The sequence below is a fragment of the Ammospiza nelsoni genome, chromosome 1 (genome assembly GCF_027579445.1).
Source record: "Ammospiza nelsoni isolate bAmmNel1 chromosome 1, bAmmNel1.pri, whole genome shotgun sequence".
In the NCBI taxonomy this organism is placed as follows: Eukaryota; Metazoa; Chordata; class Aves; order Passeriformes; family Passerellidae; genus Ammospiza; species Ammospiza nelsoni.
Genome location: NC_080633.1, coordinates 29,045,379 through 29,061,941, shown reverse-complemented (window position 1 = coordinate 29,061,941; position 16,563 = coordinate 29,045,379). Strand labels below are relative to the sequence as shown.

At 35.7% G+C, this 16,563-nt stretch overlaps 1 protein-coding gene across 4 annotated transcripts in view; it reads left to right on the top strand.

Moving 5' to 3' along the window:
- Positions 1-3,905, top strand: part of DGKB (diacylglycerol kinase beta) — a 329,266-nt gene extending 325,361 nt beyond the window's left edge. For all 4 annotated transcript variants that reach the window (XM_059473663.1, XM_059473647.1, XM_059473654.1 and 1 more), the window contains one exon: positions 1,445-3,905. In XM_059473663.1, the coding sequence (XP_059329646.1) occupies positions 1,445-1,552 (108 nt within the window). In that variant the 3' untranslated portion in view covers positions 1,553-3,905. The remainder of the gene's footprint in view (positions 1-1,444) is intronic.
- Positions 3,906-16,563: the final 12,658 nt, after the last annotated feature.

Genomic DNA, 16,563 nt, shown 5'->3' with positions numbered 1-16,563 from the left:
TTATTGCGAGAAAATATATTGGTGCCAGTCTTTGAAAGCCAGAGTTATTATCCATGTGAAAGCAATCTAAATTGCCAAGAACCCCCCATATGCTATATTCGATACTAATGAATAGTGTTGACAAAAAGAGGTCCCACGTGAAATTTGAAGTTAATGAACTAAGGTGGCATGAAAATGAGCATTTGGAGAGTAAAGTAAAGGCTCTAATAGAGTTAAACCAAGACACAGAGTCTTTTGAGATTTTTATGTTTCTGTCTTCTTACATTGTAAAGTAAATTTCCACCCCAAGAAATGTCCTGATCTATATTTTAATGAGCCTCTCCACGTGACATACATTTTTTGTTTCATTTACTATTAGTGAATGACAAGTGAAGGATATTCATTTTAGCTTGAAAATGTCAGGTATGCACTTTAAGAGATATATTTTTCCAGTTTTTAATGAGGTGGTGTTTCTTTTTGAAACAGATACCCATCTCTGATGTGGGTACTATGCAGGTGACAACTGATATTTAATAAGTGATGGTTCTTGTATTAGTCGTAGTTCACTAAAGAAAATGTCTCGGATTGCTTTTGAAAAACTCCTAACGTCACTAGCCCAAAGGCAAGATGTGACCTTTTTATTACATAATGAGAATCATTTATTATCTTACAATGTATCTTAAAGTCACAGACAAAATGCCACTTTGATAATTGCTTTCAATTAGCTTTGAGCATAGCATACATTCATAAAATGTCTTCTCTAATTTAGACTTGAATTAGAGAAAATTGCAGACATAATCTACTTTAAGGTTGTCTCATTTAAGGTGATTCGTAGTTCTATATCAAAGAAATCAAAACGGGTGGCTTTAGAGCAGTATTACAAAGTGTTTTAAATAGTCTTTTCAATATTTGAGTCTTTTCTATTAACAATTAATTAACAAATTAGAATGCTAGTTCATATTTTTGAACTTTTTCATGTGTATTAACTTTATACTTTTGTTCACCATGGCTGTTTTGAAATTAAGTACTGTCCTGTGGTAAAAGAGTACAGCTTGATTAGATGTATAAATAAAGCATGTAAATACATAGCTTATATCTTAATAATAGGCAACAGCTTGGTCTGTCAGCATGTATGTTCTTTCCAACTTTTAAATTCTTCCTCAACAGCCAGCAATAAATCCCACAGTCAAAAAGTAAGATTGTATATTGGCATGTATTTTATTGCATGTGTTTATTAATATTTTTTTGCAAATAATTTAAACTATTTGCAGAAAAACTATTACACATAGATTGATCTACTGAGTATGGAACATCATTCATAAAAAAACCAAACAGGTATTTTCCTTTCAGCTTGGATTAAACAATGCAGGTCTGGAAGTTATGTATAAAGATAAATCAGGCATCTCAGATAGTTGGAACTGAACTAGCTCAAGGGATAACTCTGTTTTTCTTCTTTCTTCCCCAGATAAAAATTACTCACAAGAACCAAGCCCCCATGTTGATGGGACCACCTCCAAAAACTGGTCTTTTCTCTTCTATCATCAAAAGAACAAGGAACCACAGCAAGGAATAAGCCTATGTAGTTTAGTTAAAAAAAAACAAACAACAACAACAAAAAACCAATTAGCTTTTTTGGGCTTTGGAATATTTATGCTGGAAATCTTTCAAGAATTTTAGAATATCTTCTATTTGCAAAATCTTGGATTTTGGTTTAACTGTTCTGTAGCTGAGCTGATGTAAAACTATGCTACTAGAAAAAGATGTTGTCACAGTTTTGTAGGCATTTTGCATGATGAAAGCAGATGTTTACATACAGTGATACAGCATATTTTTTGTTGCATGCATTACCATTTACTTATCTGTGGTCTTATTCTGCCATGGAATACGGGAAGAGAATGTCATGGATAATTTGATTTTCTCTCTTTTCTGTTTCAGCTTTTTCTACTACAATAACCATATGCCATAAGTTCAATAATATCTCTTCAATCAAACATCTTTAGATGAATAGTCAGTCTGACCTGTTTCAGAGTAGAATCATTGCAAGTCTCCTTAGCCATTATTTTTAGTTTATCATTTCTTTCTACCCTGAGAATATTTTTATTCAACTAAGTATTAAAATCCTGTAAGTTATTCTGATAACTCCTATGTACATGTGTAACTGTACCTGCTGAAAACATCTAACAATATGCACAGTATTAATGATCATGATTGTCCTTGTGTAAGTTAGAGTAAGCTTTTGTTAAGATTAAAAGTTGATGAAAGTTTGAGCAAAAACTATGGGACTAAGATCGTGCTGAGTGAAGATAATAATAATTGCAAAACTAGCCATCAGTGTTTGTTGAAAGCCTAGAATTATTTTCATGAGCAATACATCTCTGTAACATGGCAAACTTTAAATCATTCTCCACATAGACCAATAGCATAGTGCATATGCACACAAATAACCAAAGCTCATGCCTAATTAAAGTGCATTTCCCACCAAAGATTTAGTGAAGGATGCTTCAGAGAAATGGGTTAATGCATAATTAATCAAACTCACTGGAGTAGATTCACTTCTGAAAATTTACAGTTCTTTTGATTGCATTGTCAATGTCCAGACAAATGTTTGGGTAGGGAAAAACATTAAATTAATTTCAAGTAAATATTCCCTTTTCATTGTTTCATGAGTTGATTGACATAGTAACATATGCTAAATATTGAGACATAGATACAAACTCTAAATATTAGAAAATTAAACATATCTTTTCCTGTCATAATAATTTATAAATTTATGCTATCCATAATTACTCATCCCCTAAGTTAATCTCTCAAGGAAATTATGACCTGTTGTCTATTACCATTTTGTAGTTTGCTCTCTGAAATCCAGACATTTCTTATCATAAATTTTGGTGAGGCAGTTGCTCAGGTTTTAACTTTCTTAGCTCTCTGAGAGACTTCCTAACAGCTTAGAAATCATAATACAGGGATTTGTCTGAGGTTTGCACAGCACTGTCTAATGTTGAAGGGAAGTCGAAGAATGGCAAATTTTTTCAGTCTTGCATATAAACAATCTCAAACAAAACTTTTTGTGCAGTCTTTACATTGTTCTTTGTTCAGAGTGAGCTGCTTCTCAGCTCTGCATGTCTTAAGTTCTCGGAGATTTCATAAAAAACAAGGAAAAAATAAAATTTTGCTTGTAATGCATGATTTCCCGTTTTTATCCAGACTTTAAAATGTTAATTATTTATTAAATCTATTTTTCTATTGATTCATTCATCCATTTTAAAAATAATACTTCGTCATGCTGTAGTGCACGGTACTGTGCATGTATTTAAATAAAGTTACTATCATTTGTTTCTCAGTATAAGAATTCAACAGAGTCCTAATTTATATAATAGACATTAAAATAAAAGTCAGTATATAGTTGGTAAGGATTATGTCTTTGAAATATACAGTCTATGTTCTGTAAACATTAGGAGGTAAATGCCAATTAATGTTTTGTTCAGCATTAGGTAGAAAAATATGAAGGTGATTATTCGCTAAAATTAAGATCTTGTATTCACCATTCTTGGGTCCAGTGGTGTTGACATTTACAGTTACCATAGGAGTAAACTAGTATTTTTCCTGTGCATTGCAGACACACACACACACAGAAGCATTTGATGCACTGAACTACAAACATGCATAAGTATAGAGCAAAGGTTATTTACAAAAAGAAGGAATTTGCTGATATAATATTATGTTAAGTGTATATTGGTTTTATGAAATTATGGTTACAGGTGATAAATATTTTCACATAACTTGACATAGGATTTTCTACCAATGCTCTCAACTTTTTGTGGCAAAAATGTGTTTAACAATAATATATAATGTGTTCTCTATGATTATCTCATGAACATTGTAACTCTGAAAACAAATAAAATTATACATAAGCTATTACTAAATAATGTATGCAATTTTAAATGTGTCAGTCTGTGATAGCAAGTTGGTCACAACACACTTTTTTTATATAAAGAGGGATAGAGGAGTCCATGCCATCAGGATTATACAATTATATTCAATTCTGAATAGACATATAAACAGTAAATCAGATCTGCTGGTCAGTGAATATAAATTCTCGCTGTTACAAATTGCAACAGAGCAGCCATTATACTGAATTAACAGTTTCCATAGCAGAGGTTGTCTTTCTATTAATCTTAGTTGTTGGGGGATTTTTTAGCATGGCCTCTAATAACTTAAAACCATTCTCAGGGTGAAAGTATTGGTGGTGAAGAGAAAAACTTAAGAGTACATAAAACATAGTAAGAAAAGAAAATGGTTGGTGTAATGAAAGAGAACTGAAAAAGTGAAGATTCTTTTCTTCACTTCAGTATGCACAGAACTAATGTGAAATTATTCATCGGTGTAAGAAGTGAAACAAAGAGTATGTGCATTTATCTACATACAGCTGAAATAGAAGCACTGTTCTTAGGTTGACTGAAGAGGGTATCTGCAAACCTACTCATACAATGAGGCATTCCTTAAGGCTTCATTAGTGACATTTGCAATGTAAGTGACAATTAAAATATATAGGCATTAAACGTGACACTAGAATTGCAAATCTTTGATCATTGTGTGTTAACTGGGCAACGTGCTGACAGAAGAACATGATGTCTCAGGGAAAAACTTCAACTTCTGATACTGTTTAGAGTCTCTCTCATTTCACATGAGTTCCTGTTAAAAAGAAGTGGAATAATTTCTTGCAGAGACAATAGAGAATTACTGTTTCCAGTACTTGTAGGTACATTTGCTCACTCTTATCTTAATCTTCTCTAGGATTGCATGTACATCGCAACAATGACTACTAATTTCCAAAATTATTTAAGGCAAATAAAGTTACAGATTTCAGCATGTTCCAGAATATCATTGTAAAAAAGAATATAGTTAGCTATGGTATGAAAGGCAGAAAAATACCTTTTTTATTTTTTAAAATCTTTAGTTTACTCTTTGTTTGCCAAGATTACAGCATTTTAGTGATTATTAGTGATTTAGGGTACTAGTGGTATTGTACAAGTTACTGCCTTTAACCCCAAATGGCTTCTGAGGCTTGTAACTTTGAGGCAGATCATAGCAAGACCAAGACTTTCTGGGAAGCAGACACTTCCAAGAGGTGTCCCTCACCTTTCTGTAGGAGTGACTAGGGAGAATGGCTACAAAATGGAAAAAAAAAACAAACAAACAAACAAACAAACAAAAAACCAGGAAGAATTATCTCTAGATCTCTAGACGTAGAAGTAGAAGAAGATCAGAGAGACCTCTGCTATGGAACGAAAAAACAGATGCTCAAAGTGAAGCATGGTGCAGTGGCATCCACAGAAATGGTTACCTGGGAGGCCAGATGAAGGCACTCACGGCTAATGAGCAGCAATGAGCCAGATAAATGGGTTAATTACCTTTACCCAAAGAGCTCTTCCATTTATGGCTGAAGGAGTAAAGCAGTATTTCCTTGCTTTGAATGCAGAAGGACCCTGAGAAATTTGGGCTGAAGTAAACAAGACTACCGGGCCCTTCAGGGGAAGGGAGAAGGACTTGCAAGCAAAGAGGAGCTGAAGGATTGTCAAAAGGAGGTAAAGGACTTTCCAGAACTTAATCTTTTTCTTTGATACCCTGAAAAAGAAAAAGAAAATTTGCCTTTGCAAAACAGCAGTTTGTCAGGCTACTAAGTGGTTAGCCTGAAAATAAATAAATAAATTTAGAAAGCTGAGGTGGGCCAGAGGAGCACAGCTCAATGTTTTATGCAAGAGCGGTGAAGAACGTGTCAGCCTGTTGCCAGCTAATTGCTGCTTGTCTCCAGCTCCATCAGGTCTGAAAGCATTCTGTTTTCTCTCTGTCCAGAAGGAAGGAAACTTCTTGTGGTCCTGCTGAGGTGAGTAAAAGCCTTGCTGTAGCCCTGGCTGGAAAATGAATAAAACATGGGCGAGACCTGGAAGCTGTTAATGAGAAATAAAGTAATAGCTTAAAATCTGTGGCATGTGAGGCTCTGAGGTTGTGCTGTGCAGCAATGTCTGAGGTGGAAACTGTCCTCATGTCTACCAGGGTTTGCTGATGTCTGCCCAACCTGGGCTTGTGCCATGAGGAGCCTGATGGCTCCTACTCCTCGTTTTTGTTCAGACTATGGATTTTCAGTTGGCCTTGAAATAAGGGGGTTTCACCTTTTCTGTTTTGTCTGTATGTGTATGGAGCTTTTCCATTATCAGGTTCTCTTTATTTTACAAATACCTCTGAAGAAGAGAAACTTCTCCATGACCATTGACTTCCATTATGTGAAACTGCCTGACAGCTTGAAACTATTAATAGGCAACGATACTTCTAGGCATCTAGAGTCTGGGTATGGTGGTATTCAGAGGCTGCTTTCTTTCCCTTCTGATTCATGATACAAAGAGACTCCCTGAGAAGCACCTCAGGGCTCTCTTTAAATGTGACTCATACAAAGAGTAAGTGATAATCATCGGGCTTTGTTATTTATAGTAAGGGGGTTGATGGTAAAGAAGCAGATTCATGTGAGGTACCCACTCTAATAAACATGGAAAATAATGTACTGGGTCTGAGTGAGAACGGAAGATTTTGAAGTTTTTGGGTCAATTTTTTTACTAGTGTTGTTATGAAAATACTTAGCTGCTGATGGACCCCTTTGAAATAAACTTTTGGTTGGTTGTTTTTTACCTAGGGTAATATTTGCATGCTGTGAAGGAACACAGAAATTTGCATTAATGAGCTGCTTTTTGGACAGGGAAGTGAGCACTTCTTACTCTTTTGGTGCAAACCATCTTTATGAGCCAAGCTGTGCTGGCTAATAAGAGATTGTCAATCTTCAGGGCTGTTATTCTATTTACATTAAGTATGCAAAAAACTCAAACCACATGATAACAACTATTCTATAAATTTTTTGTACCTGCAGAGAGAGATTGATGATAGCTCTGTCTCTTGGTGAGGTGGACATTGCAACATGAGCATTGTCGCTGTAACTTCTGCCCAGCCATGAGATTAGCTTTTGCAAAGGATGTGGTGTAGGGTTGGTTAGTGATGGTTTCTTCTTTTGTTGGGTTTTTGAGTAAATATAAATGTGTTCTAAAACTCTCTTTTTATCCCAGAATGCTAAGAACTAAAACTTTGATTCAGACAGATATAAAATATGTTTATCATACACACATATGTAAGCAAGCAAACGCAGGAAGATCTATTTCATCTAAATTGAACTTTACCTCCATATGTTTCAATTCAGTCCTATTATTCAATGAAAAAAGAAAGAACTTGTTAATGTAGCTGGCTTTAGAGATTTCAGGGGAGAAATGGGTGTGTTGGGCTTTTGTTATCAGTAGTATGACCTTGTTACAACAATATATACATAGAGGAGCTTTTTTTAAGGAGCTTTTACCTCATTGATATCAATCACTTTTCTTTTACTATAATCTGAATACTGATAGGGTTTTCTTGCTGTTTGTTTTGCTGTGTTGAGGTTTTTTTTTTTTCTGGAAAACTAGCTTAATCTTTCTTTTAATGTTTCAATACAAATAGATTACAAGAAGCTTTGAAAGATTTAGTCCAGCTGCCTGATGTACGAAGTCTAAGCTTGGACTGAGATGCAAATTCAGGCCTTCTTACTTTGTCAGTAGTGCTGGTCAAAAATTCCTTCACTTCTGTTTCATCAAAATTCATTCAATTGTGTGGAGGAGCCTACCTTCCCTAATCAATCTGCTTTTTCACTGGATTCCTATTTCAGAGCAAAATACTTTTTAAATTTACTTTTTAAATGTCAAAATGTCCTTAAATGTTTAAAGGGAATGTAGTGTTTTGTTTGATTCATTATTTCTGGTTCATTACTGTAGTGATTAGCATTGCAGTATAACTGACTTTTCACTTTAAAAAGAAAAATGTGAATAAAATTATGCTCTTTTTAATTCACGACAAATATAGTTATTTCCTTTAAGAAAAAGTTTTAGTTATTGTATTTGTTCAAGATCCTGCAATGAAATTTTCAACCTTTGTGCCTTTACAGTTGACAGCAGAGTAAAAGGCTGCTCATCAAATTCTAGTATTTAGTTAAAATACCTGCATTTTTTGTATTCCAGTAGGTACGCATCTCCTAAGTGTTACATTCAAGGAGTTGCTTTTTCATTGTTTCTCTTTTTTTTCAGATTAATTTGTCAGAACAAGTCTAGCTGGTAACTGAACAAAGAAGGGAAATTGCCTTATTAAGTTATCATAATTATTATAAAATAAGTGAATCACAGAAGAATATTAGAGTAGGCATTGTAGAACAAGTTATTGACAAGGCAGGTATAATGCTTGTTTTTATTCTAAAACACTGTAACTTAATTGAAAATAACCATTCAATCACATTGATAAGGCATATGTATGTCCTGTAATTCTCAAAATCCTGCAGTCTTTAATGTTTCTCAATGTTTTGGGTGAATTATCAGCTACTACTATGTGATGAACAATCTGAACTCTTTTTACACCAGAGTTACCCAAAACATGTACACTGTCTGAAGTTTTGCTATCTTCTCTTTGGTCACTGTCCCTTTATCACTAAGTACTGGCTATGTCTAACCCAATTGATACTATGTTAAAATTCTTACTGTGACAATCATCAGTCATATTTTTATGATCTTGGAGCACCAGGTTAGTGTGTTTTAAGATCATAAAAATAGTGTTAGTGCACTTGCATGAGGTTAATGGAGCTTTAAGAAAATGTTACATTTCTTTGGCACAAGATAAGATTCCCTTCTGATGGAAGTCCTGTCACTTTTTAAGATATAACAACTTTCTCTGTCAAAGAGTTGAGATATTAGTCTGTGTGAAAAGATTTATAGTTTTTCCTTGGCTTGCCTGCTGAATCTTAGGCAAAAAAAAATCTTATGTCAGATGCCAATCGTTTCCTTTTGGTATGTATGTAGAAATATGTGTTACCAGGAGAGCTAGTGAAAGCATTCAGATATAAGCAGAAAAGCTGAGCTGACAACAGAGAGCAGTGCTCTGTTCCTGGAGTCAGACTCACACAGGCACAATTTGAAACGTTCAGAAAAGAGTTAAACTCCCTTTATTCGTTTCTAGGGTGACTTCTGTCTAAAAATGCAAGAGTACAAGTAGGTATTAAATACGTCTGTAACTTGCCACTGCTAACGCTCATGTCTGCGCAATATTTCTGCTGTTTTCTTATCTCAGATATAGCACAAATGGTAATTTTTAACTGTTTCTACTATGTGCTTCCTCCCCAAAGCACAGTGCAATAGCACAGCATAAAAACAGACTTTAATAAGTGCAATAAAAGAAAGTTTTAAGGAGCCCAAGATACCTTCTGGTCCAACATCACAGGACAGTAAAGGGATTTGCAGGAAAAAAAATCACATAGTGCTAATTCCATCTCTTCTTAGTAGTTTGCAACACAGAGAACTTCTAGCCAAATTACAATGTCATTTATTGTTTCCTTCTAGTTTGCTCACAAATGAATTTGGAGGGTTTCTATGATATGATCCTTTTCAGAATATATATGCACACGATTGTGTAAGGGAGGATTGAGAATATTTTGGCAGATCTAGTTCCCCTTACACGTGTACCATGCTATTTCTGCTACACCAATTTAAGACCGTTTAAAGTCCTAATGTAGAATGAGATATTAAGTCATAGTTTTGGAGATTGATTGAAATATAGCCTTGGTTGAGACAGTTTAAACTGAATTTAAGGATGTGGATGTGAAGTCCCAGCTCCACTGAAATTCTTGGTTTGCCATTGCAAACACAGAGCCTGTGTTTTACCCCTGCTATCTTGTGGTAGTGCTAGGAATATCTTTCCTGCCCCAGTTAAAATGTCTGCAAAGAAGTTCAAGTAAGAGATTGAGAAGTTATGTACATTCACACATCTGTAAGACCTACTGAAGGTTGCACCTGCAAATTTCCCCGCACTATTAGCATCGAAACGAGGTCACCAGGTCTCTTCCTTTCAGCATAGCGCTCATGTTTTCCTTTCTCACTTTTCTACGTCCTTAGCAATCCTGTGTTTCTGTCTCCAAAAGCATTAGCTTCAACATGCTGTATTAGAATATGTTTTCATCCACACAGTTCTGTAGGTTGGTTGTTAGGCACTAGGCTGAGAAATGAAAATTTTTAATTTCTCCGGTTAAGGAACAAATCAGACCCCGGTTTTCTAGCAAGCGCTGTAAACGCTATAAGCAGTGTTATAAGAGAGTCCTGCTCAGTTAAGGACCTGTCTTAAACTCCACCCTCTGAATCTCAAAGGCATGAGAATTTTAAAGCTCCAACGAGGTGGAGTTCACACATCACTGTTTTATTTTGCATCTGCCAATTCACATGTAAATTTTGTGGATTCTTTGTGTAACTGTGCCTCTTCTCACTATTCAGAGCCTTAAAAATCTACCCTTAATGTTTGAATCACCCTGCTGGGGTAATGTAATACCGAACTTGAGTAGGAATGAATAAGTAGTTGCTTTGAACCCAGCTTTTACGACTTCAAGAGAATATTGACTTGGTAACAAATTCTGTGCTGTTGCCTTAAGAGGGCCTGACACAGCGCTGCAAAAACCAGGTCTATGTGCAGCATAACACAGCCCACTCCTAATTATTTCTGCCTAAAGTAGCTGCTGCTGTTTGGTTTCTTGTATTTCATGCTTAAAACAGCAGTGACGCAGTAGTGAGTCAGGCCTTTGCCAGTGCTTAAATAGCCAGGGCTAGGTGCTATATAAAAACATTTACATTTTTTTTCTGAAAGCTGGTATGTGTGTAAACCTTGATTAGGATATTATAGGTCTAAGGTATGCAAGTAGTGTATAAAGAGCACATCTTCAGCCTCCTACATTTACATACTGCTTTTTGTTTGCAGTATCAGCTAATGTCTGTGTTCTCTGACTTTTGTTTTGTAATTTTGTTGGCACCCGCTACACACCTTGAAGCTTGCTCTGTCTTATGTATAAAGCCAATCTCATAGCTCATTTTTTCAGTGTTATTAAAATGTTAATCAACAGTCAGTATAAAGCAGCATATTAAAACATCAAATAGAAATGTTTTGTGGCACTTTTTATTCATAACTAAAAAATTGAATTTTCTAAAAACTGCTAGTCTTATTCCTTAAAAAATTGTTACATGTAGAACTATAAAAATATTTTAGTTAACTCATTGCTCCAATCTAGTGGTAAAGAAAGGCTGAGAATCTTATCTGAAGCAATAATTTGTCATGTGACAGTATTGAACATAGAGAAGGTACAAGGTTCTTGTCCTTATTTATTTGATTTCCATTTTTTCTCAGCTGCATTCAGATATTGCCATGCTTTAAGCTGGACTGCTACTAAGTAGTTCTTTGCCTTCTGGCTCATCACTGTTCTACCTTAATCTTCAGTCATAAAATAATAACTGATTGTCTTAATTCTCCTCAATCTTTGAAGTTTTTGTTTGTTTTCCCATCACTTTGTTTTCCATCTGCTAGTTCCTTTGCTTTGTTCATACACTTCTAATTAGAAGTACTTGTTATTTTGATCTGAGTCACAGCCCTTGTAAATTTTCTTTGCTATTCAGATCCATTCAGACTTTACCTCTAAAGGATTCCTGGTCTGTCAGTTCACAATCTTATCTTCTGTCAGGAACCATTCTCAGAATGTTTTCTTCCCTGACACCCTGCCCCCACTTCCCTTCCTTTCTGGTTACATTAGGCACAGGTTATTTATTTGTCTTTACTTATGAGGCCTTTAGTGCTTACATCTACCTTGAGAAAAAGTATTTTTATGTCTATGCCTAAAAACTTTTAATGCTGAGATGTCTCATTTCATAAAGTCCCTTTGATAGAAAGGCAAATGCTTATTCATATGATCTACATCTGGTCAAACCACAGCAATATTCTTCAGCCAGTCGTTTTAGATTTTAAAGCAAATATTTTGGCAATTTTAGCATATTTATTACACAATCAAAATTCCTATGGAAATGTCTACAAACCTATTCCATTACATTCCTTCAAATCCTTCCTTCAGCTATGTACAAAAGGACCACGTTGTAACTATTACCACAGAAATCAGAACCTGTTGTCTTTCATATTCTTACATATCTGTATCTGTACTTAACAGCTTTTAAATTGCAAGTTTGCTTTTAGGGATGGGGGAAGGGAACTCTGTGTTCTGTGGTGTGAGAGCATCTCACACAATAGGAGTTCTGCTCCACTACTACATCATTTAAATGCTAGCCCAACAGAGATATATCTATGTAATTTTATGTTGGCAGATGGATTTATAGCCCACTGATGATTACATTGCATGTCCCATCTGTACATGATCTGCAGGAAACAGGAACCCAGCTAGAAGATTTACTCGGTTTTAGCTTACTGTTCTGAAACTTTTGTCATTCATTCTCTTTAATCACCATGTAACTGGGCTATATGGAGATTTCACTTCCCACTGCATTCTCCTCACAAATAGAAGAAACTGTAAAATCTTTGTCTCATAAGTGCCCTGTTGTTGTGATTCTTTAAAATCCCAAATGCCCCTGACTAAAAAAAGAAAAAAAATGGTGTGATGGACACATGTAATCCCAGATCCAGCAACATTGGAGAATTTTTAGGAAGATGTTGAATAGACCAAGATTACATGCTTACTTTCTCTCCTGCCTATCCCAGGGAAGCTGGCCTTGTGAAATTTTTTAACATTTGATAGATTTGCCAGCGACTTGATCCAGGATCAGGAAGAAAGATGCTAAAAAACTTAGTCTGGATTTTTACTTGAATTATCAGGTAAAATACTCTAACTGTGGTATGGGCATGCAAGGTTAGAGCTTGAAGGCTAAGTCTGACTACGTGAGGTCTCAAAGAGAGATTCCTGGCCTAAAGTGCTTCCCTAGGCAGGTGGCACTGTAGTGAGGGAATGGATCACATACTCCTCTCTCAATAGGCTTTATTTATTTTATCTGCTATCTGTCTTCTGTGACTTGTTTCATTTCCATTCCTCCAGTGAAAAGCCGCATTGCTAAAGCTCATTCCATAACTTCAGTGGGGGAAGTTGCAAGAATAAAGAAGCATATGTATTAAAAATGAAGAGAAATAACAAAATGCAGAGTTTGTCATAACTTCCAGTAAGCTACTTCAGTTTTGCTGCCCCCACCTGTTATTTCCCCTTGGTGTTCACCCAGGCAAGATGTTTTCAGGGATAAAAGAGAGAAAGTAAGATTACTCAGAGTCAGGGGAAATTAATGTGTTATTTGCAACAGAGGCGAAGTTCAGCGCATTGTATAGAAGGTAGCTTTAATTAAAACCTCTGTTTCAAAAATAAGTAGGTTGAAGTCCAGGTGAAAGAAAGGAGGGGGGAATAAAGGTTGCATTGTCTTTCATTTTTCTGTTTTAGAGGCTGCCTGTGAGCTGAGGGCACTCCCTGTGCCAGGCTCTGTCACAGGCTCTTTGGGCAGGTGAGGGGCACACACTGGTGCAGCCTCCTGGATCAGCTGCCTTTTCAGTAGCCTGGGTTTCTGCAGCCTTCCCAGTCTCCTTTATGAAGCAAGCACTCTCTTAAATCCACATAATACTGGTGACCCCATCCCCTCTCTCATGTGGCCCACTGGCCTGACACCTTTTAATAAAACTTAGGGAAATTATTTAAGAGTAGTTAAAAGGTTACTCCTGATATTTTGTGCCTTCTTGGACAAATCTTTTCAGAGTGTTTTCATCACTGTCTCTAGCTGCACACCTTGCTTCTGTGTTTTCCTGTACAGCTAATTCTTCTCCTAGATCTTCAGACCTTCTTAACATAGGAACTGAAATGTCAAAGAATTTAGTGTATAGTATTTCTTTACAATATTTTCTTTGTCAGGGAAATGGATGTGTTTTTCATTCCATCCATTTGCTGACCAGATAGTATGCACAGAGAAAGCTAAGTACTGAAAGGATTAAATGTTTTACTTCTCCCAAGATTCTCTAGATATGTTTATTTTATTTGTTGTAGTCTGTTCCCTGAATGAAAGTATAGGGGAAATATCTCTATTGCTGCCTTGTGCATTTCCTTTGCAGAAATGGCAACATTTGGACTGGAATGTCATTCATTGTAATGCAATTTCACAACATTCTTCTAAATTGTTCTAGATTTTACATGAGATTTGAACCCAGCCTGGAAGGTTGGTTGAAGTAGGATCAGGATAAGGAATTTTTCTGAAAAGTATTTAAGGCTGCTAAATCTGGTTTGACTCTACAGCCATCAATGTGTTTTACAGATGTGGGAGGAAATTCCAGGTTCTGCTAGCTGTACTGACAGTGGTGTTCTTACTGCCTTGAGTGGTCCTTCCTTGCAGCAGCAGTATGAATTGCAAAGGCTGGCTCCCATCCCCAGGACAAGCTACCTGTTTTGGAAGAGATCTTTAATTCAGCAAGCCTCTCTTTAAGCGGCAAAACTTTCTTAATACCGTAGAGAATTATTTATCAGTTATGTCAGAAGTGCTTTAGTAAAGAGAGTGAAGTGGCGTTAAATGTGTGACTTCGGTTTTTAAAATAAATAACCAGCGCTTACAAAAAGGTTTTCATTCTCTATGTTAGACAAGAAAAATCCAAATGAAACTTTCAAATTTTTTTTATTTGCATTAGAAATATAAAATTGTTTGCTTTTTACTCTTGAAAATGAACTTTTGAGAGAGCTCCCAAATTGTCATTGAGAACTTTTTTGCTCTTACTCAGGTCATGCTGGGGGATGTTGTGGTCTCACCACTACTATGTTTGAGGTTTTCAATTTATTCCAAAGGGGGACTTCTTGTTAATGTACACAGGGTGCAAGCCTATTTAAGGTCTGCTTGAGGAAGAAATTCAAGAGCGTGACTGAAGGTTTTGAAAACTGACTTATAGTTTGCAGAAAGGGTATCATCAAGACAACTCTTTTGAATGAACAGAACAAAAACTATAGCCTGCAAACCCCACAAGTCAAGACTGGTTTTGTCAATTGAACACCTACCTCACCACAGGCAGCTATGACTCGGGACCTAACCTGAGATGCGTGACTTTGCTTGTTCTTTCACTCCCTGAGAGCATTTGTTCACTTACTGCCATGCAGATAATGCATTGCATTTCACAGCACAGCAAGTTTAATCAGGACATGTCACCATTAATTTGTACTGGTATGCACTGATGGACAGGGTTTTCCAGGAGCATGACTAGCTGTTTATCAAACCATCATCAGTTCTGGAGAAGAAATGGTGCAATCCCCCTGTTGTTTCACAGCATCTGCTTTATCATCTGCTCACAGGAGCACCTTTTTTTCCACTCCTTCTCTGGGTTTCCCTTTGTAGCTGTCACTTGTAGACAGCTTCATTTATTTCTGCTGCTTTCTAATTCCTTTAGGAGAGATGTCTAAAAGATGTGCTTGATTTATTGAAACATGTTGTGTAACTGAAATGGTTAATGATGGTAAGACAAGACTAAATACCACAATCTGCATTTGATTTCTGAGGCTTTCCTGTTATTTACAAAGTGTCTCTTTGAGTACCATAAATAATTTACAGTTCAAAGTGAATAATTCTAAGTGCTAAAAAGCCAAATTCACATTTATTTCATTTGCTAATGTTTTCACAATATAAGACAAAGCATAAAACCCCCTCTCACTGCTCTATAGTTTAACAAAAGAGATGTTAGATTAGCACAGAAACTCCAAAGGACTCTTATAACAGTAGGTTACGGAGAGGGTATCAGTTCCTCAGTCTTGTAGTCCCTACTATGGTAGAATTCTAACTCCAGATGCAGAGAATTTTACCTGACAAAAGACACCAGGGTTAAGCTTTTAGCATGCAAAACTTATCTCACAAGTGCTGTTTTATTACTTTAAAGAATTTAACAGTGGGAATGACTCTGAAAGCTAATCCTAGAGAATGACTTAATTTTATTTGGACATACTGTGATTTGTCTGTAATAGGTAGAAGTAGTGCACGTGACTTAGAAAATGAAATCATAATCACAAATACTAGAAGAAAAAAAATCCAGAGAAATCAAAATGTTTGTCACTGATATGCAGTTGTGCACATAAATTTTAAACAATTCTTTCTGTTTTGTTACTGTCATCCAGTCTAAGCCAAGTTAAAAGAATTTGTCGAAGCATTGACTAGTTGAACACTTCCAGTATTTTATCCAAAATATATAAATCTTTATTTTATAATGCCTAGTTCTTTTTGACGCTAAACATCCCAAATGCTACTGACAAGACAAAAAAAAAATAAGGAAAAGAAGAAAGCAGCCATTAATGCTGGGGCAAAAAAGCAAAAACTTAGACAGAACAAAAAAGCTTACTCTTTCAAAAATTGAACATTGAACTTGATATCTGTATAATGATTATCACATCGCAAGATAACTGACCTCATTAAAAGATTTGCTGAAGGAGATCAGATCCTATCCCTCATTTTCTGGAAAAAGATAAATATAAGTTCTGTCTGACATTTGCAGACCAAACAAATCACTCTAAGGGACATTTTCTTTAAGGTGAAATAAGAAAGAAGGTGTATGTGAAAACTGTATCCAATATTTGAAATATCATATAATTTTGTTTTTATAGTATCCAATATTGACCAGAAAATTCAAGTATCTGCAAAATTCTTGTAAAGAAAGGGAAGA